This window comes from Trichosurus vulpecula, chromosome 4 (genome assembly GCF_011100635.1).
Source record: "Trichosurus vulpecula isolate mTriVul1 chromosome 4, mTriVul1.pri, whole genome shotgun sequence".
Lineage (NCBI taxonomy): Eukaryota > Metazoa > Chordata > Mammalia > Diprotodontia > Phalangeridae > Trichosurus > Trichosurus vulpecula.
This window is the reverse complement of record NC_050576.1, coordinates 160,859,719-160,884,788: the sequence shown is the minus strand read 5'-3', so window position 1 is coordinate 160,884,788 and position 25,070 is coordinate 160,859,719. Positions and strand designations below refer to the sequence as shown.

At 46.1% G+C, this 25,070-nt stretch overlaps 1 protein-coding gene across 1 annotated transcript in view; it reads right to left on the bottom strand.

Annotated features, from left to right (window-relative positions):
• Positions 1 to 25,070, bottom strand: part of IQGAP3 (IQ motif containing GTPase activating protein 3) — a 62,715-nt gene that overhangs the window by 5,455 nt on the left and 32,190 nt on the right. The window contains exons 18-32 of the mRNA XM_036755365.1: positions 24,817 to 24,956; positions 21,119 to 21,289; positions 18,079 to 18,162; positions 16,683 to 16,754; positions 16,505 to 16,574; positions 14,617 to 14,825; positions 12,935 to 13,087; positions 12,458 to 12,621; positions 11,521 to 11,745; positions 10,406 to 10,546; positions 3,529 to 3,613; positions 2,938 to 3,170; positions 2,107 to 2,239; positions 1,839 to 1,941; positions 286 to 412 (exon numbers count right to left, since the gene is read on the bottom strand). Coding sequence (XP_036611260.1) covers positions 286 to 412; positions 1,839 to 1,941; positions 2,107 to 2,239; positions 2,938 to 3,170; positions 3,529 to 3,613; positions 10,406 to 10,546; positions 11,521 to 11,745; positions 12,458 to 12,621; positions 12,935 to 13,087; positions 14,617 to 14,825; positions 16,505 to 16,574; positions 16,683 to 16,754; positions 18,079 to 18,162; positions 21,119 to 21,289; positions 24,817 to 24,956 — 2,110 coding nt within the window. The remainder of the gene's footprint in view (positions 1 to 285; positions 413 to 1,838; positions 1,942 to 2,106; positions 2,240 to 2,937; positions 3,171 to 3,528; positions 3,614 to 10,405; positions 10,547 to 11,520; positions 11,746 to 12,457; positions 12,622 to 12,934; positions 13,088 to 14,616; positions 14,826 to 16,504; positions 16,575 to 16,682; positions 16,755 to 18,078; positions 18,163 to 21,118; positions 21,290 to 24,816; positions 24,957 to 25,070) is intronic.

The window sequence follows — 25,070 nt, the reverse complement described above, 5'->3', positions numbered from 1 at the left end:
TTTTTTATATTAAGGTGACAGAGAAGCCTTTCAGCTCATTCTTCACCACCATCCCCCTAGTTTCAGCTACAGAGAACAGCAGAGGAGGCGGGTAGAGTTTGGTCTTCAGTTCATTGAATGAGGACAAGAAACCGATGCAGCAGAAATTGGAGCAAGGGGGAAGCCAATTAGAACTTTCTCATGGATGGGTCAACGTGGGAAGGCAGACAAATAGCCAGATGAGGGTGTCACCTGTTTGAGGGTGGGGAGCTCAGGGGCGGTGGGGAGGACCCAGGCACCACTCACCTCAGCAAGAGGGTCTTGACGGTAGTGTCCTCAGGGTCAGTCTCCAGGCCCTCAAATTTGTTGGTGAGCGTCAGGGATATTTCCAGCTGGCTCATGTCCGGGTTCCCATCCGAAGCCAAATTCTCTCCTGGAAACGGGGCAGGGTGGGCAGTCAGGGACACAGAGAGCTCTTGGGTGTCCTTCCAGCCCCTCAAGTATTCCTGTCCTTCCCCCCCACTAGCTCCTGGAAGTCAGCTTCCTCTGGGAAGACTTCCATAGGGGCGATTTGCTCTGGCCCCATCTAAAATAGTAAAACTGAAAAGACGAAGGAGGCAGGGCCTGTTCACAGAACTTATCTCCACTCTCATTCTGCCTTTGATCCGTCCATGTCTATATGTCTGTCCTCCTCCCAGGGGAGGCAGTGATGGACAGATCATAAATAGCAAACTAGCTGATGTCTCCGGTGATCTAAGGATTTTCCTTTGGATAACTCTTGTAAGGTAGGGCATATGAACATAATTATTTTCACTTTACAGATGAAGAAACAAAGGGTGCCAGAAGTGATCACACAGTTAGTAAGAATCAGAGCCAAGATGGGAACTTAGATCTGAGTTGGGAAAATGCCACTCCCTTCCCTTTCTGCCACACTTGCTGTCAGGCATGATTGCTGTGCTGTTCGGCTTTCCCTAACCCTTTCTTTCTTTTTTAAAGTTTTTGCGGCAGGGGATGGTTCAAATGGGTGGGCAATATATGTAGAAATAAAATGTAAAGACAGAAGGCACCAATAAAAATGAGATGTATGAATAAAACAAAATAGAAACACTAAGCCTTCTGCCCACAACTGCAGAGTGTCCTATTATTCTGTACTGACCCAAAACAAAGGGCAAACATTCACTCAGTGCTTTACAGTTTACCATGATGGCCAAGGTGGAAATTTGATTTGCATTCCTTGCCCTCTCAATGGGTAGGAGAAGGCAGAGAATTTGGAACTGAGAATAAAGTTGGATTAAAAAACAAAATAAAAATACAGTTTACAATGTACTTAAAAGCACCTTACTACTATCTGATGCTCACTTCAGCCTTGTGACTTAGAGAGTATAAGTATGGTTCTCTTCATTGTATAGATGAAGAGACAGAGGCTCAGTGGGGTTTAGGGACCCTCCAGAGGCTACATGGAGCCAAGGCTTCTAGCTCCCAGCCCAGTCCCCACTTTCCCCTACCCTGTGGGGTCCTGGCTGTGTCCTTTGCTCTGTGTGACAACCAGGGGCATCCAGGTGATTATAATGAGGCTGGGTGCCTTTTGTTATACCAGCACCTGGAGTCAGGGGACCCAGGTTCAGATCCCAAGTCAGACCATGGCTAACTATGGTTAGCCATAGTCCCATGGTCTGGGACAAGTCACTAGACCTCAGTTGGGAGTTTGTGTGCCTGTATTTGCAGGGTGGAGGGAAAGGTGACCCATCTGTGGGAGCAAATGAGATCATATTTGTAAAAAGCGCTTAACACATAGCAACTACTATAGAAATGCTTGTTCTTTTCCGTCTCCCATTGGTGGCTGATGATAGGCTGATCACCTATCAGGGCTAGGATGGTAGGCAGCTCCCCCAGATCTTCCAAGAGCTCGTGCAGAGGGTCCCGGTGATCTGGTGCAATTGAGTCCTGATGTTCCAGTAACAGCTGAGGAGGAAGAGATGGGGGAGGTCAGGGCTGGGGCCCAGACTCGGCTTTGGATGGTCCTCTCACTCTCCCCAGTTATCTCAGTCCCCACCACCTATCCCACAAAGCCCAGGGCACCCCAGATGGCAGGGTGGGCACCGAGTCCTCTCCCCATTCCCTCCTCACCCTGTGAGTGTTAATGAGCTCTCCCACAGTGATGTAGACCATAGGTTTGGCCACAGCCACCATATCTGAGTACTGGTCCATGGTGAAGCGTTCCTCAGGCTCTGGTACCCGGCAGGCTTTGCAGATAAACTTCCTGTCTCAGAGAGGGAGGAGAGAGGTGTGGAGTGAGGGAATAGGAAAGCTCTCCAGCCTCAGTATCTCCATTAGTCATGGTTGGCTACTCCAACATGTTCGCTCACATACTCTCTCTGCCACCCGCCAAGACTTGTAGTGGGTTCTAAGTCAAGGCCTGGCCTGGGCTCCCAGATTCCTCCTCCCCTTCGGCCTATTCCACTCTCCTTGGCTGCCTGGAGACTCTATAACCAGAGGGTGACCTTGGAGATCAATAGTCCAAATTGATCATTTTATAGAGTATAGTAAAAAAAAAAAAAAAAAGGTCAGAATCTGAAGTCAAGAGACTTGGGTTCAAATCCTGACACAAACAATGGCCAGATTGTGTGGCCTGGGATAGATTACTTAACTCTCTCAGACTTAGCTTTCTCCTCTGTAAAATGGGAACCATAATACCCAAACAACTTCCTTCACAGGATTATTTTTGTGAAGAAAGCATTCTATCAACTTTAACATGATAGAGAAGTGTAAGTTTTTAAAGACTTTTTCAAAAGACTTTTTTTCAAAGTCATACAGCCAATGAAGAATTGCTCTCCACTGAACATTCTTTCCACTGGCCACCCAGAATTCTTCTGTAAGAGGATTCTGCTTGGGCCAACAATGGGGGAGGGAGAAGATTCCCACAGGGGCCAAGCACAGGTTGGGGCATGACCCACAGACCTGAACTTGAGGTGTGTCTCCTCCAGGTAGGAGTTCAGAACCCGAAGGTGCCCATTCTCCCCAGAGAAGGGCTTGCCGGCTGCAGCATGCTGGAGGAGCTGGGCTACAGCCCCCAAGACGTGGCGCTGGGAGGATGTTAGGGCCCCACCTGCCGCCAGGTCCACGATGTCGAAGGCATCAGGGGCTACCACAGCTGGGTTCAGGAATCGGTAGTATAAGAGGTTCCCTACTACCTGAGGGTGTAGAGGAGAGGAGAGAATCACAAGCCAGCCCCCACCAAGTGTTAGAGCCCTCCAGGACCTTTGGGGTGCAGTCCAAGGCCCTCAAGGGGACTTGCCCAACATCCCACAGTAAAGTGAGGCAGAGCCAGGCCTGCCTCCACCAGCAGACTCCTGGAAGAGGAGGAAAATCCAGTTCTTTTTGCCTCAAGGCTTGGGTCAGTTTTGTCCTCCTTCCTCAGAGTTCCATTGCATTTTCCTTTCTTCCTTCCTTTTCTTCTGGGGAGAGCTCTGGGACCAAGAAGGCTTAGAGGCCATCCTGTTTGGAGACAAGGGGATGACCAGGGTGACCCTAACCACCCTAGGCACTCACCTTACAGATCTCACTTTCTGTAGCACTGGGAAACTTCTCAGCCAGGGAAGTCTTCAGGACCTTTGCAACATAACGCATCCCATACCTGAAAGAACAAAACACGGGACTTACGTCACTGTCCTTGTTCCTCTCCCCACCCCCAATCCAACTGCATCAAGCGAGAGAACTTCTCTCTTCGTTGTTGAGGCTTATGCCTTTTGATGTCACCTCCGAAAATGAAGACTGAGGGACTCCTGCTAAGCTTCCAACCGTGCCCCCCTCAGATCCTTCACATACGCTTCTTGCCTCTGCCCCTTCTTCTGCATACCCACTGACACCACCCTGGTACAGTTCTCGATGCCCCATGCTGGTCTCTTTCTGCTTCTGGCTTCTCCCTTTCTCCAATCTGTTCTGCATAGACGCCACCAAATTTACCTTCCTAGAGCATCATGTTCCTTCCCTGCTCAAGCACCTCCCATAGCTCCCTATGACCACACGTCCAACGTCCACATAACATATGTGATCCTGGAAGTTCATCAAACCCAGAATTCTGAGTGGTCTCTAAACGTGGCACTGAGAAACATGCCATGGAAGCATGCAGATGCCTGCCATGGTGTTTGTTAATTGGCCTCCAAGGTCGAGGACTGCCTTCACGGAGCACAGAGTATGTGCCTGGTCCCACCTCCAACACTCTCGGCGCTCCCGGAATGTTAACAGTAGTTTGCGTAACTAGCATTTACATGGAGCTTTAGGTTTGCAAAGTGCTTTGGACACAACAATAATAATAACCAAAATATACAGTGCCAGGCGCTGTGCTAAGCCCAACAATTATTATATCGTCTGAGTCTCACAACAACCCTGGAGGGAGGGGCTGTCATTATGCAAATTATACAGATGAGGAAACTGAGGTAAACAGGGGTTAAGTGACTTGGTCAAGGTCCCACAGCTAATGTGTCTGAGGCTGGATTTGAACTCAGGTTTCAAGTCCAACACCCCATCCACTGTGCCACCTTGCTGCCCTCATGGTTTTAGTTGCAAAACACTTCACCTGAATGATCTCATTTGACCCTCACAAAAGCACCTCTCCAAAGGCCTACTGTGGTGCATTGTCATGGTTTGGGTTTCTGAAGGCAGGGTCGACCGTGCTTGAAAAACTTCAATCAGTCAACGACTAACAAACATAATATTTTATTAACATTATGAGCATCTATCTGCCCGATCAATGCTGCAGATATAAAGAGGTCTCCAGGAGCTCACATTCCAGGCGGGGAGACAGTACACATAACCGTGTAATACAAGTTATATAAATGGGAGGTAACCTCAACAGAAAGGCACCGGAGCAGCCTGGGAAAGGCCTCCTGCAAAGGATGGGGTTTGAGGTGACTCTTGAAGACAGCTAAGAGCATTCCAGGCAAATTCCAGCCAGTGAAAAGGCACCACAAAGCAGTAACTATAAGAAGACTGGACAGGCAGGAAGGCACCAGGCTTGTGGAGGGCTCTAAAAACCAGTTAGTCAACAAGCATTTATTAAGCACTTGCTGTGTACAAGACACTAAAGGTTGTGCAGGGTTCTAAAAAGCAGTTAATCGACAAGCATTTATTAAGCATTTATGGCACACCAGGCGCTGTGCCAAGGCCTGGGGATATAACGAATGGTAAAAGATAGTTCCTGCTTTCAAGGAGCTCCCAGTCTAATGGGGGGGATGAGAGACACCGGAGTCTATTGAACAGGGAGTGACGGGGTCAGACTTGTGTTTTAGTGTCTGTATGGAAGATGGATAGAGTTGGGAGGGAGCCACCCCAGGTCACTGCAACAGTCCAGGTATGAGGTGAGGAGGGCCTGCACCACAGTGGCCACAGTGTCTCAGAGGAGAAGGGGTCAGATGCTGTGAAGGTAGAAATAACAAGGCTGGCCATAGACTGATCTGAGTATGAGAGAGGAGTTAGTGGCACGGAGTTAGAGAGCCTGGGTGTTACAACATCAGACCATGTCTTCTTTACAAGAGTCTGCCTCGCTAAGCCAGGAGAGGCTTCCCCTATCCCTCACCAACAGGCTGGCCACTTGGTGATGAGTCCTTTGGCCAGAGCAAGTCATAAAATAAAGAAAAAGTATAAACGACCCTCAGTCTCATTCAGCCCCTTTCCTCTCCTACAGGGACAAGATCAGAATGACCGAGAAGGAAGCAGAGGGTGTTAAGAATCAGTTTTTAGACCATCCATAAACATGAATTTGGTTGTTGATACTCTAAGTAGGAAGTCCTTGTCTGGTAGACATCTTCATGGAAGAAATGAACTGGATGCTGGGTGACCACTCGTTGGGCATGTTATAATGGGGGTTTCATTTGCGTATGGGTCAGACTAGACAGCCACTCTCAAATTCTATGATTCTGACATTCTTACTGTGTATAAATGCAACCATAGCCCAAGAGGAAGTTGTAGCTGAACGAAAGGATGGCTCACAACTTCTCCTTGGAGAAGCAGATGGAGGAGCTGATGAGATTTGGTTTTATTGCAGTCCATGGGCAACAAGAAAACAGCGTTTCACAGGATCTTTGTTTTGCTGTGTTGATAATAAGAGCTGGGAGAAAAGATCATCATGAAAATAATTGCAACTTACACGTCAACAATTGTTGCTGGGGAAATGGAGGTCGGGAAATTCTCCAAAGAATCTGATAAGACATTCCAGATTTACACATTTACGTCAAGTCAAAGACGGCCGTGGGGGAGAATGACAGAGAAAAATGTTGGAATGGAAAACCTGGTTCAGGATTAAGAAATAAGAGAGAACAAAGGCTCAGAGGCTGAGTAGAAGCCTCACGCCTACGTAGAGTGACTACTTTCTTTAATGAGAGGGGAGGTTCTGGACGCTGGGAACACTGAATAAAAAAAATCACAAAAAACCCCGAAACGGATTATATTCTAACTGACAGGAAATGACTGGTTACAGATGTGGGAGTCACTTCCAAATCAGCTGTCTATGTGGGACATTTAGATCGTCAACTTGTTAGAGTGAAGACCAAAATCAAAACCAAATTAAAATGAGAAGATAAGCTATTAAAAAAACTTCCACCTAGAGATAAAAAGGAAAATCCACACAGACTTTGCTACAACAGAAACTGAAAGAGCTTTAAACCCACCTCGGCCAGCAAACACTTGACATCCTTGACAAGTGAAGAGAGATAAGATGGTTTAGAATGTAAATTTGTTTGGTACGAGATTATAAACGATATCATCTCGTAAAAGAGTGAGAGCAGTGGGAAGAGCAACAGGTCTGCGGAGCACCTGGCAAGTGCCCAACTAGCCAGACGATCCCAAAGGCATTTAAAAATGTTAATGGAATAATAGTGACAATAATAGCTGGCATTTATAGAACACTTATTAAGAGCCAGGCGCTATACTAAGAACTTCACAAACATTATCTCATTGGATCCTCACAACAACCCTGCTATCCCGATCCCCATTTTACAGCTAGAGAAACTGAGGTACACGGTGGTGACTTGCCCAAGGTCATGCTGCTAGTAAGTGTATGAGGTTGGATTTCAATTCAGATCTTCCTGACTTCAGGCTCAGCGCTCTTTTCACTGAGTCACCCAGCTGGCTGAAAGGAAGACGAAGGACAAGGAACTAACCAGGAAGAAAAAGATATTTTAAGATTTCTCTAATCCTTCTCTCCATCGGTGACGACGGAGCCGCAACAACTGAACTCTAATATATCAGAGCCTACAGTATACGACAGGAAGAGACAGAAAAGGTGAAGGTGGGATGAGTAGTGGCATAGCAAGTACAGATGCTGAGGGGGGCACCATTTTTTGCTATCTTCAGATGGATGTCTGAAAGAAGAGAGGATATGCCAAATGCTCGAGGGAAAACCATCAACCTTATTGATGCCAAGAAAAGGTGGCTGAGAGAATATCAAGAACCAGAGACCCAAATACCTACTTCCTCATTTCTAAAATAATCTTTACGAGAATGGTTTATGCAAGTATTGAGGGTATCTTTGATGAAGGTTGGAGGAAGAAGACTCACAAATGGTAATCTACAGCAGAGTGGGTCATTACAGTCACACAATTCCTGGCGAGAATTAGAAGGAAGACAAGATCTCAAAGTGCTTGTGGTTTGTTGACATATTGTCCGGACTATAATTGGTTTAGTAAAGTAAAATCCCATCTTAAAGGCTCCTTCTCTTCCAACAAGGTGTCGCCCACACATATGTCAAAGTCACTGATGATTCCTTGAAAAGGTGTGACAACAGAGATCCATCCCTTTGTTCAATGACCTTCTGATTATTGACATCAAGAGATGGACACTGGACTTGTGATTTCACTAATAAGGAAACTCCCTCTACCAATGCCAACTCCCTGTAGGAAGATCAGATCCTTCTCTCCAATTTATAGTCTTAGAGACCTGCCTAGAGCACTAAGAGGTTAAGTGACTTACCCAGGGTCACACAGCCAGGATGTGTCAGAAGCAGGACTTGAACCCAGGTCCTCCTGGCCTTGAGTCCAGCTCTCTATCCATTATATACCTCTATAAATATCAAACAAAGAAGTCATGCTTGTCAAAGATGTTTGCCACTATCATAAAGAATGTTCAGGGCAGAGTCCAGATTCTCTATAGGTAGTGAGATCTTCTGGATGCTTCTGTTTGTAGACAATGTTGTGCTGATCATATGAAGTCCTAGAACACTGAAGAGCCCCCTAAACAACATACATTATCACTCAAAAGAGTTTGGCTGAACTATGCACACAGGAAAAACCAAGTGGATGAGGAATGACTATTAGTCTGGACTATGATATGTAGTTAGATGGACAACCCCAAGAGTTGGTCCATTCAGTATTTATATTCTGAACAGAGACTGAGGAGAAACAATGACCTGGGCCCAGGACTGAATAGAAGAGTGAGTTGGGTTACTTTTGGGAAATTTTGCAATGCTTTTAATGATCCCAAGACTCCTCTTGAGACAAAGTTACCTTAAAAAAAACTCATTTATTCTCCCAGCGATGACAGATGGTTTAAAGTCAAAGAAGATGATAGTCTCCAAAGAATAAAGTTGTGGGTCTCCCAGAGGACAATAGAGTGGTGCATGGTAGATGCAGGGAGATTGTGACGTATCACCAATAAAGAAATGCAAAGAAAAAAAGAACATAAAGGATACCATTCTATGGAGGATTTATGGGAGAGTCTGGACAAGAACTGCATAGTATGAGGAGTGGATAGGTACATCACAGAAGGAAGCACTCACATGGATGAGACCACAGATCCTATAGAATGTAAACTCCTTGAGGGTAGCTACTGATTTGTTTTCATCTTGGTATTTCCAGCTGCCAAACACAGTGTCTAACATATACAGTAGTAGGTGTTTAATGAATACTTGTTAAATGGACCAATTCATCCAAATAAAACAACACCTGAGGTACAGATACTATTGTCCCATTTTACAGATGCAGAGACTGAAGCTAAGTTCAATCTTAACTGTTTTGAGGTCAAACAGCTAATAAACAGTGGAGCTAGAACCAAGAAACAACCCTGTCTTCTGACTCCAGGCGCAGCTTTCTTCCCAGGATAATGTTGTTCAGTCGTTTCAATAGCGTTTGACTCTATTTGGGGTTTTCTTGGCAAAGACACTGGAGTGGTTTGACATTTCCTTCTCTAGCTCATTTTACAGATGAGAAAACTGAGGCAAACAGGGTCAAATGACTTGCCCAGGGTCACACAGCCAATACGTCTGAGGCAAGATCTGAACTCAAGCTTGGCGCTCTATCCACACTGTGCCACCTAGATGCCCTTCCGTAACACATTGTCCTTAATAGCTCATTTTGAGCTATTCATGATCTTATTTCTATGGACCCTTCCTGAGCCCATTTTTAGGCTCTACCCTCACTTCTGGGGATAGGAGTATGTAGTGTGCACTTCTTGTCTCTTCCACACTTTAAGAGGAGGAGGCCCCTGGTCTTCTATCCCAAGGTTTATTCTACTCACCCACGTAACATGTATATTCTGACTTCCCAACTCAACTAGAACTTCCTCAAGGGTGGGGATTGTTTTATGTTTCACCTGTGACATTTTCCACCCAGCACACGGCATCAGGCATAGCGCTGGATAAACGTCCACTGGACAAATGGATAGACAGAAGGATGGCTGAGTGGAGTTGAGTGCTCACCTTACCCATACACGCCATGAGAGACAGCAGTTCAAAGAGGATTGGGCGGGGAATCAGGAAGACCTAGGTTCAAGCCCCAGCCTAGCCACTCACTAGCTGGGCAGCCATTCGCTTCATCTCTCTGGGTCTCAGTTTCCTCATTTGTAAAATGGGGATAGTAATCTACCCCCTACCTCACAGGGTGGTTATGAGGAAAGTGCTTTGTAAACCTTAAAGCACTCTAGGAACCTGGACTACTATTGTTACTGTTATCCCCTTCCAAACCTTTGTCTTTCCAGGCTGAAGAGTCCTGCTGTTTTCAGTCCATCCTCATGTGGCAAATCCACCTATCTCCTCCTTTCCCCTACCCCTACTGCCACCATGAAATTTAAGCATTCTTCTCTAATGCTTCTTTGCTACCATCGGTCTTTTTTTTTTCCCCTTAAGTGCAATGACCAAAACCACAAGGTTTCCCAGGTCTGACTCCTCAGGAAGGACCTTTAAGGCACACCTGCCTCATCCTGGGACTCCTCTACCCCTACCCAAAACTCTCCTGGCCCAAACTGCCCCTTTCCAGCTGCTCACAGCCTCCCTTCCTTCCCAATTCTACTCGACTCTTTCCTCCTCCAGGATCCTTCCAGGTTGACATCACCCAGCTCTTCCCTTCCAAGCTGCCCCTCCCTGCCCTGACTACCGTACCTCACACCTGCTAGAGTTTTCACCAATTTAATTCTCTGCCTGGGCTAAGAGCCTACATACGGGATCTGGTCCACGGATGAGGTGATAGCCGCAAGAAACTTCTCTGTCACAGAAAGAAGGCTTCGTAGGGAGATGTCCATCCGTCTCTGGACCTCAGGATGACTCAGGGCCTGCTCAGGGGTGACATCATAGGGGAGGTAGCTGTGGACAGAGAGAGTCAAGGGGTTGGTTCACTGAGCTACCTCCATGGTCTAAAATTACATTGTAGAAAATGCCACCAATCCCAAGGAAATCCCAGTCCTCAAACAAATCCACGTAATGACCTGAAATTTTAAGACCTTGCTCAGGGCAACCCTATCAGAGGGGATCAGGCAACAGCAAAGAAAAGAGGCTAGGGAAGACAGGAGAGATTCTAATGGGGGAAAGGTTTCAGGGAAAGGAAGACAGAAGGGGGATGGAAGAACTTATGGATCTGAGGAATGAGCCCCAAAAGGGATGAAGAAAAAGAGCAGACAAAGCAGGCAGGCCTGGAAACCGAGGCTAAAAGGAAAAGTGTTTTTATACCAGAATAGCTGGAAGTCCCTGAGTCTGCACTGGAGCAGACCTGAGGGAGGGGGAAGGGGATAGACTAGGCCAGAACAGATTTACCTCCCACCTCCTTCAGTTTGAGAAATATCTTCACCCTGTATACATGGCCCTATTGAGCCGCCCACTCCCATGAGGTTACCTTACTTCCCTCACTAAGCTATACATCTGGTAAACATCTGTTTACCTAGATTCCCACAATAAAACCCCAATTCTGATAGGCCGCCATGTTGGATGGGGCATTTGGCTACATTTGCCTATTAGGTTGCAAAGGGCTGCACACAAGCCTCCATACTCCCAACCCAGGAATCCTGCCCGGTCATTTGTTTGCACAAGTGAGCACATTTGCATATGATCTCATTTGCATAAATCCCATGAAAATCACCATAAAGAGATATCTCATTTCTACCTTTCCTATTCACCCCCCCACCCCCTTTATTCTTCCATCAAAGCTGACACTTAAGTTACACCAACTAGCACTGTCATTTGGTCACCACCTGTCAAAGGTGTTCCACCCCACCTGTGTAGCCTAAGACCAAGGTGACAAAAGACAATCCACATCAGCTCCCTACTTCTCCTGGCCTCCTCACCTCCGCTGCCCAGTCTGGGCTTCCATCTGGTTGATCCAGGTCTTATAGAGGTGAATGGGGTCCATGTGGACACTGAGCGTCCTGTCCTCCAGGACACTCTGGATCACCCCGCCCAGGATCTCCCGAAGCGCGCTCTGTCCCCGGCCATTTCGGTAGAAGCTAACCACTAGCTTGACTACCGTCGGGTTGCCCATTGCCACATCTTGGGGCTGTTCAACCTTGGATCTAGGATACAAGAGGACATTCTTTTCCACTCTCCAGATTCCGCACAGTGCCATACTCCCTGCTGAACCAGTGGGGAATACGGTGCCACGAACTGACCACTTAACAGCTTGTGGGAGAGACATTATATGGGGCAGCGGCAAGGGCACTGGTTTTGGCATCAGGAGACCTAGAACTCCGTTGATTATGACTTTGCTACTTTCTACCTGTGCATCCTAGGGCAAGTCATTTCTCCCTGAGGGCTTCAGACTTTTCATCTATAATATGAGAGGAGGTTGGGCTAGATGACTTCTAAGATTCCTTCCAGCTCAAAACCCCATCATCCCTTTTGCCCCTTGCTTAAGGCCTCAGTCCCTTAGGAACTTGCTCTTAGAGTTTCCAAGGCTTAGGGGAAGCTCCTTTGTTTAGCCAACATCCTTTCTGCTAATGTGTTCACATAGGGTGTCACGTCTTGTCCTTGCCAAATGGCCACCACAAAATCGTGAGGCCACTCCACCCCTGACCCAGAGTAAGAAGACGAGGAAGGCGTCACCCAGGCCCAATTCTCTATGCTCACACCTGAAGAAATGGTCATTTTGGTTGTTCAAGACTCCTAGAAATAAAGACTCCCTTGGGAAGTGGTTCTGATATCTTCCAACACTAAGTCCTTCCTCACGTTGGTCTCAAGTTATTCTTGGTGTTTTCCCTCCCATACCCACCTGCCTGTCACACTTACTTGATTTCCTCCTGGAGGGCAGTCTTAAAGAGCTGGAGAAGGAGGTAGGCTTCTCGGCGATTAGAGGCATAATTGTACAGGGTGAAAATGACTGACTCCATAAATTTTGTGGTCTTGTTCTGCGGCATCTGGAAGATCAGTTTGGCCAGGTAGATGGGCTGTGTCTGCAGGAGAGAGGAACAGTAATGGTTGTAAATAGCAGCAAGAGGCCTATAGATGAGACCCATAAAAGGAATATCTCTTAGGTGGTAGAGAGATCACTGCCACCTGGGGCAGGTGAGAGGCAGTGGCTTATCAGGAAGAGGGACAGATGTGATAACCTCAGGTCACTGAAGATGTCAAGGGAGAGGTCACAAGGGTCCTACGTTACCAGTGAGGCTGACTCATACAGATGCAGGAAGATGGCCATGACCTTGAGAGGGAGCTGGGGGAGTGGGAGGGCAGGGCTTCTTTCTCCTTCTAGCGTCCTCTATTCACCTGGAGCAGGTAGAAGAGGTGTTGGTAGGCCTCCAATTTCTGCCGTTTCTCTTTGCTCAGTGACTTTAATCCTTTCCGCCTGTCCGGCACCATCATGTCTGACAGATGCTCCTTGTTCTTCTTGGTCAGCTTCTTGCTGTGTGAAACAACCTCCTGGGGGTGAGAGGAAGAGAAGGAAGCCTCAAGATCCAACCCAGAACATATGGTCTGACGCTGGCGCTGGGGCAGAGGCAGAGCCTCACCTTTTAGCAGCCAAGAGTTGCAGTTTAAGGCATGGATGTGAACCTGGGGGCAATTGATAAGTGGAGGGAGAGTGGGGGAGAAGTGATCATAACAACAGCAGCTAGCATTTGTGGAGTACCTACTATGTGCAGGCACTTAACAATCATCTCATTTAATAACAATGATAGGTAACATTTACAAAGTACCTACTATGTGCTAGGCACTAAGTGCTTTACAATGATCTCTAATATTAATAATAAGCATCTATATAGCACTTACTATGTGCTAGGCATTAAGCTAAGCCCTTTTAATTATTATCTCATTTGACCCTCACAACAATCCTGGGAGGTAGGGGATATTATTATCCCTATTTTATATCTGGGGAGACTGAGACAGATGGAGATTAAGTGACTTGCCCAGAGTCACAAGGTAAGAGTCTGAGCCAAATGTGAACTCAGGTCTTCCTGACTCCAGGCCCAGTGCTCTATCCACTGAGCCACCCAGGTGCCTCATCAGCAAGATGAGTTGGGGGATAGAATTAAGGGCCACGATCAGGGTGAGGGGGTGACTTTTCACTGAGAACAGCACACTCCCTTTCTACCCCGAGGGAAGGGAGGGCAGAAAATACAGTTTATGCTACAGGAGGCAAGGAAGGGGGAGAGTAGGCAAGAAGAGGGAAAATGATATTGTATGAAAAGGGATTCTCTTTGGGGTCTGTCTGCCGGACTCCATCTCCACTGAGGATAGACGGGGACAAAGTAGCAAGTGAGGGCTTTGACTAGAATGTTCTTGCTGCAAAGAAGTCTTCAAAGTAGAATGAAGAACGGGGAAGATTTATGAAATCCAGAAGTTTTAAAGAAAGAAGATGGCAATGATCTGCTCGGGGACTTCTCCTGGGATGCAAGGCAAGGGAATGGCCAAGAACACACCTCAAGGGCACACCAGTCTAAGCTGGAGCCTATGCTATGGAGAATAATGATGGTAATTCATGTGCATGTAGCAATGTGGTTTACAACCCACTTTCCCCACAACAACCTGTGAGGACGGTAAGTTTAAGTATCATTATGGCCAATTTTACAAATGGAGGGAAATGGCTCCTCCATTTGAGGAGTCTAGATTTGAACCTAGGTCTCCTGACTGTACGTCCAGGGCTATGCCATGATGGGAGGCAGGATGGGAGCAAGTTATACAGATCAATATGATCTATCTACTGCAGCAGCTAGGTGGCGCCATAGTGCACAGAGCCAAAATTGGGCAAGTCACTTAACCGCTGTTTGCCTCAGTTTCTCTAACTGTAAAATGAGGATTGTAATAGGACCTCCCTCCCAGGGTTGTTGTAAAGATTAAATGAGGTAATATTTGTAAGATGACACTTAGCATGGTACCCGGCACATAGTAGGCTCTCTCTTTATGATGATGGACTGGAACATGAGGGTCTGGTATGGGCTCTGATGCATCACCTGCAGTGTGATTCTGTTCTTCACCAGCAGACCGATCTTGATGTCCATCAGGTTGAGGTCTTGCTCCAGTTGCTGGTTGGACCGGATTTTCCTGACCACCTCCTCCTGTAGCTTCAGCAGCTCAGCCTCTTCCCAGAAATCCTGCTGCCTCTGGTCCAGGAGGTGGGCGAATCGACACACCACACTGAGAGGGGGGTGCTGATCGTGGACTGGAGGGAGACAAGGTAAGCAGGGGGATGGAGGCTAGGAGAACCCTCCTCGATGGTCTCGCCAGGCCCCATCTCTTACCCCCTCATTCCCTTCTGTCCCTTGTGGAGATGGAGTCTGGGAGCTCTGTGCCTCTAAAAAGAAACCCCTTTCATAAAATGTGATCCTCACCCTCCACCCTGACTATACCATTAACCTGTTTCTTCTCTTCTTTCTGTCGTTGAAAGAACATACATGCATACATGCACACATACACATTTAAAACACACGCGCACACACACATATATATATATGCACATATATATTAGTTTTTTTGCACTTAATAGAGATAGTTCTCAACATTCATTTTTGTAAGATTCTGAGTTCCAAATTTGTCTCTTTCTCTCTCCCCCCTCCCCAAGACGGCAAGCAATCTGATATAGGTTATACATGTACGATCATGTTAAACATATTTCCACATTAGTCATGTTATGAAAGAAGAACCAGAACAAAAGAGAAAAACCACGAGAAAGAAAAAACCAAGTGAAAGAGTATGCTTTGATCTGCATTCAGATTCAGGTGTGGTTAGCACTTTCCCTCAGGACTCTTTTGGAAGTGTCTTGGATCATTGTATTGCTGAGGAGAGTTAAGTCCATCATAGCTGATCATCGCACAGTGTTGCTGTTACGGTGTAGGATGCAGAACTTATATTTCTGCAGCTATCTGTGCTACCCTACCCCCTAGCCCCCGCAGCGTTTTAGTCACATCTTCCTACCTCTAATACACACTGTCCACTCCCAAGTTCCCTGACCTCCTAAGTCACAGCTCGGTGCCCTTCTTTCTCTCCAGACCTCCTCAGATTTGGGTGACAAGAACCTCCTATCCAGCCTTTCCCCAAAGGTGCCCGTATCAAACCCAGATGCCTGAAGTGGCTTTTTAAGGAATTTAGTCCCATTCGTTGTCTTGTCCCCTAACCTACAGTTCTTTCCAATGATCTTTCCCACCCAATTCCAATTCCCTGGCCTGGGCTACTCACAGGGTCATAGACTTAGACCTGAAAGGAATCTTAGAAGCCACTTAGCACCCAGACGCCTAATTTTAGAGATGAGGAGACTGAGGCAGAGAGAGGTCATGGGACTTGTCCAGGGACACACAGCTAGTAAGCGTCTGAGGCTAGATTTGAACTCAGGTGGTTCCAGACTCCAGGCCCATCACCTTATGTTTTCAATGCACCACCTAGTGGCCTTAAAAAAAATAAGAGAGCAGGGGATGGTCTTGGTGCATTTATATGAATGAAAAAATTCACCCCCTGATCACCCTCTGGTGATACAGGGCTCTCCAAAGCTGGCTGGGCTGGATCTCAGACAACAGACACAGTCTGCTCATTAATGAATTATGATAAAATCTATTAATTTTTTACACAGTTTGGCTATTAGTCTAAACCCATTGCTGTGACAGCTGATAATAGCCAGAATCTATTGTTGCAGGAGCAGGAGCTTCCCAAGAGTTGGGATTGTGCCTCCTTTTGCCTAAAGATCTCCCCTTAAACCAAGAGAAACGCTCAGGAATGGGGGAGGTTGACTGGTAACTGTCAGATGAGGGAAATCAGGCCCAGAGAGGTAAAGCACCTTGCTTAAAATCACACAGCAGTCTCACTACTGAAAACAATAAACACCTTCCACTGAGGTGCAAACCAACTCACCCAGCATCCTGTAGTCATCCCGGGCTCTCCTGGCTCGGAAAAATGCCTGGATCTTCACAACTGAATTAATCTGTTAGTGGGCAGAGAAAGAAAAAGAAAGCAACCACCTTTCTTCCTCTTCTCTTGCTTGCATGGGTTGGAAGATGACATACAGGGAGCACGAGGGGCCAGCACTTACATTCTCTTGGAAAAAATTTAGTCTTTCTCGATATCTCTTCCGAGCCACCCACATCCGGGCACAGGCCTGGATCTTTGGGAGGGAGAGACAGCATTAGAGACACATTGTTCCCATCAGCACTACAAGCAGACCCTTGCTCTCAGACCCCAGGCTGCTGTCCCCCATCCAGAATTCAGATAAAACAATAACAGCTTAAAAGGAGATCTAACAGGTGTTTAGAGAGCCTGGTTTCCCCCCTTAGTCTCAGTTATGTCTCCATCCACAAGTTATTTTTTGTATCGCCAGGGCTCAACACAGGGCACATGTTGTTGTTGAGTCATTTTTAAATCGTGTCCAACTCTTTGTGACCCTATTTGGGATTTTCTTGGCAAAGATACTGGAGTGGTTTGCCATTTCCTTCTCCAGCTCATTTTACAGGTGAGGAAACTGAGGCAAACAGGGTGAAGTGACTTGCCCAGGGTCACACAGCTTGTAAGTGTCTGAGGCTGGATGTGAACACACAAAGATGAGTCTTCCTAACTCCAGGCCTGGCTCTCTATCCACTGTACCATCTAGCTGCCCTGGCACATAGTAGGTGATTAATAAACGTTATGGAATTGAATTTCCTTCAGTAACCTAGGGAGGATAATGTAAGAGCCCCTTCCTATAACAGTGGGATACAACAAGGGCAGAGAAACATAGATATGCTTAGAAATAGCTAGAAGAAGTGCTGGTCATAAGCTGCATCGCTACCCACTCTGGGGGAGGGGCAGGAGCAAGAGCAAATAACTGGGAATTAGCTGTCTGGGTTCAGTCCCCCGGTTCCATCAATGGATGTGCTGAGTCACTGAACGAGTCACTTACCCTTCCTAGGACCCCTGGCTCACCAGCCTTGAAGGGATATGGAGCATTTTATAGTATCCCATGATTTAGAGCCAGAATGGACATTTGAGGTCCAACTCCCTCATTCTATAAATGAGGAAACTCAGGTCCAGAAAGGGAGGATTCACCTGAGGTCTCCTGATTAGGAGTAGCAGAGAGGAAGGAGAAAAAAGAGGGTGAGGGAGTGACAGATTTAACAGAGGTTAAACAACTTATTCGGGGCAGCTAGGTGGCGCAGTGAGTAGAGCACTGGCCCTGGAGTCGGGAGGACCCGAGTTCAAATGCAGCCTCAGACACTTGACACTTGGGCAAGTCACTTAACCTTAATTGCCCTGCCTTCTCCCCTTGGAAAAAACAAACAAAAAAACCCAACTTATCCACAGTCATTTGCTAGGGTCAGTTCCTCTTCACTCTCAGTCTAGGGCTCAGACCTTAAGGTCATTTCCTCTAGGCATCTCAAAAAGGGCAGATTAAGAAATTGCTTCTAATGGGTCCTTTGTGGGGAGAGAGTCCCCAGAAGCCCAACCATGAGTACCTTCATCACAGAAGCCACATTTGCCTTTAAGAACCTCATCCGTTCTTGGTAGATCTTTCTCTGCTGGTAACCTCTCCAATGAGCCTACAAATTGGGAGAAAAAAGAAATCATCTCATCTGTCTGCACTCCTCCCCCCCTCCCCAAGCCTGAACCACCCCATGAAATCAGATCCTATCTTAGATGCTCAGGAGTGAAGGTGCAGACTACAGAAGACTAAATCATCTCATCTGTCTGCACTCCTCCCCCCCTCCCCAAGCCTGAACCACCCCATGAAATCAGATCCTATCTTAGATGCTCAGGAGTGAAGGTGCAGACTAGAGAAGACTGAGAATCTTCATGTTTCCAAATTGAAATTCAACATTTATTAAGTGACCTAGTATGTGCCTAGTGCTACGTTAGGCATGGGGATAAGGGTAAAAATGACAGTCCATGGTCCCAAGGAACTTACATTCTACTGAGACAGATAGAGGAGATGGGGTGCCCAGGGTTTGCGTATACCGCTGTGAGACCTGGTCCAATCCTACCCTATGTGTCCCAATCACCCACCAGTGTAACAGAGACACACACCAATACCCAAAAGAAAAAGGTTCAACAGTTGCATAGATGCTGAAAGGGGCCAACACCCTAATTTTATATATGAGAAGATGAGGCCAAGAAAGGTTAAATAAGTTGTGTCACAAACAGCGGGGTCAACATCAAGGTCTCTTGATGCCCAAACTGGCAATCTTTCCACCACACTGCTCTTCCTCACACAAACACCACACATTCTTACAAATCCTTACATATGCACCAAGAGAAACCACTCATCCAAACACATTCAGGCACGTGGTATACTCACAGGGTGTTATCTATTCCCCCACCCACATGCACACATGCATGCGGTATACACACAGAGACTATCTATTCACTCACATGACAATATCCATATTGTACACACACACAAAAATATCCGTTCATATACACAACAAACATAAATGTGTGTATATGTATATATACGCACCTGTATATATGTGCGCGCGCACGCACACACACACACACGCGCACATCGGTATAGATTACCAGACAGCTTGAACAGGATGCCCAGTAGATACTCAATATGTCTAAAACTGAATCGTTCTCTTTTCCCCTAAATCTTTCCCATTTCCTACCTTCTCTGTTACTATAGAGGACAAAACCATCCTCCCAAACCCTGAGGCTCACAACCCAGGAGTCACCCATGGCTCCTCACTATCTCGCACTCCACGCCGCCTTCAATATCCACTCTGTTGCCAAGGCCTGTTGATTTCACCTTTGCAACATCTCTCGAATATGCCCCCTTCTCTCCTCTGCCACTGCCACCGCTCTGGTGCAGACCTCATCACCCCACATCTGGATTATGTCTGGATAGCCTGCTGGTGGGTCTGCCTGCCTTAAGTCTCTGTCATCTCTAATCCAGTCTCCACTAAAGTGACTTTCCTGAAATATGTCACTCTCCTATTCAATAAACTCCAGTGGCTTCCTATTGCCTCCAGGAGAAAATTCAAAATGCTCTGTTTGGTATTCAAAGCCTTTTCAAAACCTAGTCCCCTCCTACCTTTCCAGTTTTCTTACACCATACTCCCTGGCATGTCCTCTTCTATCCAGGGACACTGACTTTTGGGCTGTTCCACAAATAAGACACTTCATCTTTGGCTTCGGGCATTTTCTCTGTCTGTTCCCTGTGCCTAGAATACTTTCCCTCCTCCACCCCAACTACTGACCTCCCTGTATTTAAATTCCAACTAAAACCCCACCTTCTACAGGAAGCCTTCCCCAACCCCTCTTAATTCCAGTGCCTTCCTTCTGTTCATTATTTCTTATTTAGCTGGTGCATAGTTTGTTTACACTTGTCTGTATGTTGCCTTTAGACTGTAATTTCCTTGAGGTCAGGGACTGTCTTTTGCCTCTTTTTTTATCCCTAGGGCTTGGCGCATAGTAGGCACTTAATCACGCATTACCTGTACAGTACTCGTACCTTCACACATGTCAACTCAAACGATCATACACATAAGCACATAATCATCACCATGCATTTACACACATACTTCCCTCTCTCCCTTTGCCCCTCCTCCCCCCATCAATCCATATACTGAGCCAAGACCCAAATTGTATTTTGCTATAGAACAGATCACATGTAGGAAAGCAGCAGGGAAGAGGGCTGGAAAAGCAGGTTAGGTCCAGACTACGTGAAGCCTTGAATGTGAAGCTGAGCCTGGGACCTCGTTCAGCAGGCAATGGGGAATTGTAGTTATTCAGTCATGTCCGACTCTTTGTGAACAAACCCATTTGGGGTTTTTTTGACAAAGATACTGGGGTGGTTTTGCCATTTCCTTTTCCAGCTCATTTTGCAGATGAGGAAACTGAGGCAAACAGGATTAAGCGACTTGCCCAGGGTCACAGAGCTAGTCAGAGTCTGAGGATAGATCTGAACTCAGATCTTCCTGACTCCAGGCCCAGTGCTCTATCCACTGGACTACCCAGCTGCCCTTTAGGCAACGGGAACGTACATGCGCACGCGCGCGCGCGCGCGCGCGCACACACACACACTCACACACACACACATGCACAGCCAACAAATCTATAAGGTGAAGCCCAAAGTGCTTGGCCCAAGGGGAATGTAGAATGATAAAGGAGAGGAAGAGGACAATGGATGGAGGAAAGATGACACGTGTAGTGACATTGGTCCCACCAAAGTAACTTGCCCAAGACATCCACCGAGAAGGCTTTTGGAAGAGCAATCTCAAGCACGTTTTGGTTTTGGGAAAAGGCAGAAGACACTTCTGTACTTCTGAGAAATTTCATCTGCCTTTCTCACTTCACCCCCTCCACGATCCTGTTGGGCAATTTCAGTTTCTTCTACAATTTCCTTTCACTTTGTCCTTGGCACAGACAAAGAGGATTTCTATTTTCTGTGCAACAACTCTTTGAGGACCCAAAGACAGCTTAGCTTTCTCTCAGTATAGAAGATGGGGTGAAGACGTTTAAAGTCTGGGAAACCAAGAGTCTGGAAGACCGCTCTACCTGAATCTTGATAATGGCTGGGAGCCGGGTCTTTAGGAAGTGGGAATGCTTGGCAAACTCCTGCCGAACAAGGAAGCCCCGCATTCGGGCCTGGAGCTGGACGATAAAACCAACATTGGCACTCCAAAGCTGGTGTCGGTCATGGGCGGCAGTAACTGTTGTGATTGCTGCCTGTGGAAAAAGAATGGATAGTGGGGAGAGTTATACTGACCTGGCAGGTAGATGGGATGATCATGGTCAGGGAAGGGTGAAGGAAGTTTTCTCTCCAGCTCCCACCTCAATGTCATGCTTTCTTCCACCTATCACTTTGACCATTCGCTCTGCCTATCTCCCTCCCTCATGTTCCTACAGTACTTTCTTCATTACATGAGAACTCATTGGATCATTGCCTTTAGAGCTGGAATGAAAATTAAGATTATCTAGACCATTTTTCAGATTAAGAAACTGGAGGCCTAGGTTAGGTGAAGTGACTTGCCCAAGGTCATACAGCTAATACGTGATGGAGCTATGGTTGGAATATTGCTTTGCAAGGGTATAACTTCAGAAGGTGAGCAGAAAGAAGAACTGGAGAAAAGGTCTGGGAAATAGATCACAAGTCTGGCATAGACACATATGATAGTGATGGGGGACTTCAGTTATTTGGGCACCTATTAGCACTCTATCTGCCCAGAGAAGAGAAGCTATTAACTTTTAAAATAAATTTTTATTTATTTTGTTAAATATTTCCCAATTATAATGAACAATTTCGATTTCCAAATTCTCTCCCTCCCTCCTGCCCCTCTGCCACCCCTTGAGAAGGCAAGTGATACATTGATTATACATGTGAAGTCATGTAAAACATTTCCATAAGCTAATCACTTTTGAGCTTGCCTTTCTGACCATTCCATCCTTCCAAAGGTGGATGAAACAATGAGGGGGAACATCTGTTCTAGATATGAACCTCACCAACAAGGAAGAGCTAGTTTCTAGGGGTGGAAATGGTGGGAACGTGAGCATTTCATCTTAGAATTGCTGACAGAGAAGAAGAAAACAAGGCATAGTTTGTCATCAGATTTTGAGACAGAAGATTTCAAAGGGTACAGTAGAAGAAGAGACAGGAGGCCAGGGACTAAAATCCCATAGAGAGAGCAAGCTCAAGAGGGATGGTAAATTCTCCAGAGTGAAATTCCAAATTCCAAGAAGCAATTTTGATGACGAAAGGAGGGAGCTGTCTAAAGAGCCTGATATAGACACACACAGGGAACACAATGACCAACTTGGGTTTTTAAAAGACACTCACAGAATGTGAGAAGGCAAGTAATGGAGGAAGATGACAAAATCGTTACCTGAAGATCGTCAGAGGTGCTAATGCTTAGAATGTACTTAGGCTGGTAAAGAAGTCTAAGGACGAAATGGCAGGGATTTTAGTTGTGTTAGGAAAAAAGAAGGGGCTCCAAAAGGAAGAGGACCAGTGCTCAGAATAGATGGGCCAATCATAAGAGAAGATGGAGAGGTGGCAGAACTACTCCATTCTTAATCTACTTCTGTTTTCTCTGCCAAGGAGAATGACCTTTGGACTGAAAATGAGAAAATAAATACAACAGAGAGGGAGTTGATACCCAAGATAAGGAGGTAAATAATAAGGGAATGCCTCACCACCCTAGATGGATTCAAGCCACCAGGCCCCCAGTCATCTAAAACTGAGGATACTAAAAGAACTGGCAGATGTGATTGCTGAACCTATGTTAGTGATCTTCGAAAGAAGTGAATGGGAGTCATCGCAGAACTGGAGAAGGGCAAGGGTTACTCCTATTTTCAAAAAAGGGAAGAGAATGGAATCCACAGCCCCATGGAGGCTAATGAGATGGACTTCAATTCCTGGCAAGATTTGACAATGTATTTAAAGGGATGGTCAGTGAACATCTAGAAAAGGAAGCAGCAATCACAAAGAGCCAGCCAGCTTCATCAAGGACAAGTCATGCCAGACTAACCTCGTATCCTCTTTTGACAGGGTTACTAGACTAGTCAGTCAGGAAAATGTTACGGTTTACTTGGATTTTAAAAATAAAGCATGACAAAAATCCCTCGTGATGTTTTAATGGAAAAGGTCAAGGCTGGAGATTATAATATGCTTAGGTAGATTTGAAAGTGGTTGAATGACTGGGCCCAGAGAGTAGTTTTTAATGTTTCCATGTAAATTTGGAAGATCTCTAGCAGAGTATTTCAGGGATCTGTACTTGGACCTGTATATTATTTAACAGACTTATTTATGACTCAGTCACAGAGGAGATGCTTATTAAATCTGCAGATGACCCAATGTTGGTAGGTACAAGCTAGCATGTTAAATGAGAAGACAGGATTCAAAAAGTTCTTTATAGATTAGAACCCTGGGCTCAATCTTTTTTATTTGGACTTGTGATTTCATCTGCACAAGGGACTCCCAGTTTGTAAACTCTCTACCAAAGAAACTCCTTGGTAACATAGTCATAGAGTTTCCTGGTACTGAGAGGTTAAGAGACTTGACTGTAGTTACAGTTAATATGTGTCTAGAGGCAGGATTTGAACCCAGGTCTTCCTGATAAATATTGACTATCTGACCCTCTATTCATTCTATCATACTACCAAATCTAAGAAGATTAAATTAAATAGGAATAAATGCAAAGTATTTCACTTGTTAAAAAAAATTAACTTTACAAGTACAAGATGGAAGAAGTGGGTAGGATTAGACAGAAGTTCTTCAGAAAAAAATTCTGAGTTTTTAGAGACTGTAAGCTCAAAATGAAATACAAAAATATTTATAGCAGCATTTTTTTGTAGTAGCAAAGAATTGGAAACAAAGTAGGTGCCCAATAATTGGGGAATGACTACACAAACTATGACATGAATGCAACAGAATATTATTGTGCTATGTGAAATAATGAATATGAAAAATAACTCCCACCTCACCTGTGAAGAAATCCAGGTCAGTTATGCCCTGGAGGCTTCAGGAGAGGACTGGAGGGGAGGGAGTGGGAGGAGAGGCTAAAACCTAACGTGGGCACCCCATTTTAGGAAAGATATTGCTAATCTGGAAAGCATCCAGAAGACAGCAATCAGGACATGGCCAAGGGCCTTAAGATCAAGTTGTATGAAGATCAGTCGACAGACACAGGGATGTCAGGCTAAAGAGAGGGGGAAGACTCAAGGGGAACAGGAGAGCTGTCTTCGAGGGTCTGAAGGGCCACCATGTGGAAGGAGAATTGGGCTGACTCTGCTTAGTCTCAGAGGGCAGTGCTTGATAGATAGAAGCTACAAAGAGACAAATTTAGGCTTGGTGTGAATGAGTTTGCCTGCCGGCAGTCAGCTCTATCCCGAAGTACAAGGGGCTGCTTCAGAGGGGGAGCGGCCTCTTTCTCCCTTGAGTTCTTCAGACCATCTCTTCTTGTTTAGATGAGGGTCAGACTGGACAATTCTACAATTCAGAGCCCAAGGCTCCCCACTACAGGACTCTTTCGACTTCTTTAGCCAGCCCACTTGAGTCTAAAATTCTTGGATGTTTCCCTGGGGACCCACCTCCAGTTTCCATGCTGCCTGATGTTAGGGCAGTGGGGACAACTATAGAGGCCTTGGTGAATTCCTGATCCTTAAAAGCAGACAGGAATGACATTGGGAACCTCACTAGGAGTGGCTTATTGCGACTGTGACCAAGTCAGGAGGTTTTAGCCTCCCTTGCCACTAACCTGGATCTCTTCACGAGTGAGGTGGGAAGTATTTAGGATACAATCAAGAGGGCGTTCCCAGGTCCCCTGGAAAGTCTGCAGGTGGAAGTAGTAGGCAATGCCGTCCTTCATCAGGTGCTGGACCCAGAAGAGCTTGTTTTCTATAAAGAAGTTGTGGAAAAAGTGATCAGGGATAGAGAGATTTGAAGAGGTAGGGAGGTAGGAGGTAGGAAGGATAAGAAGGAAGAATGGAAATAGGGGCAGGGAGAAGGACT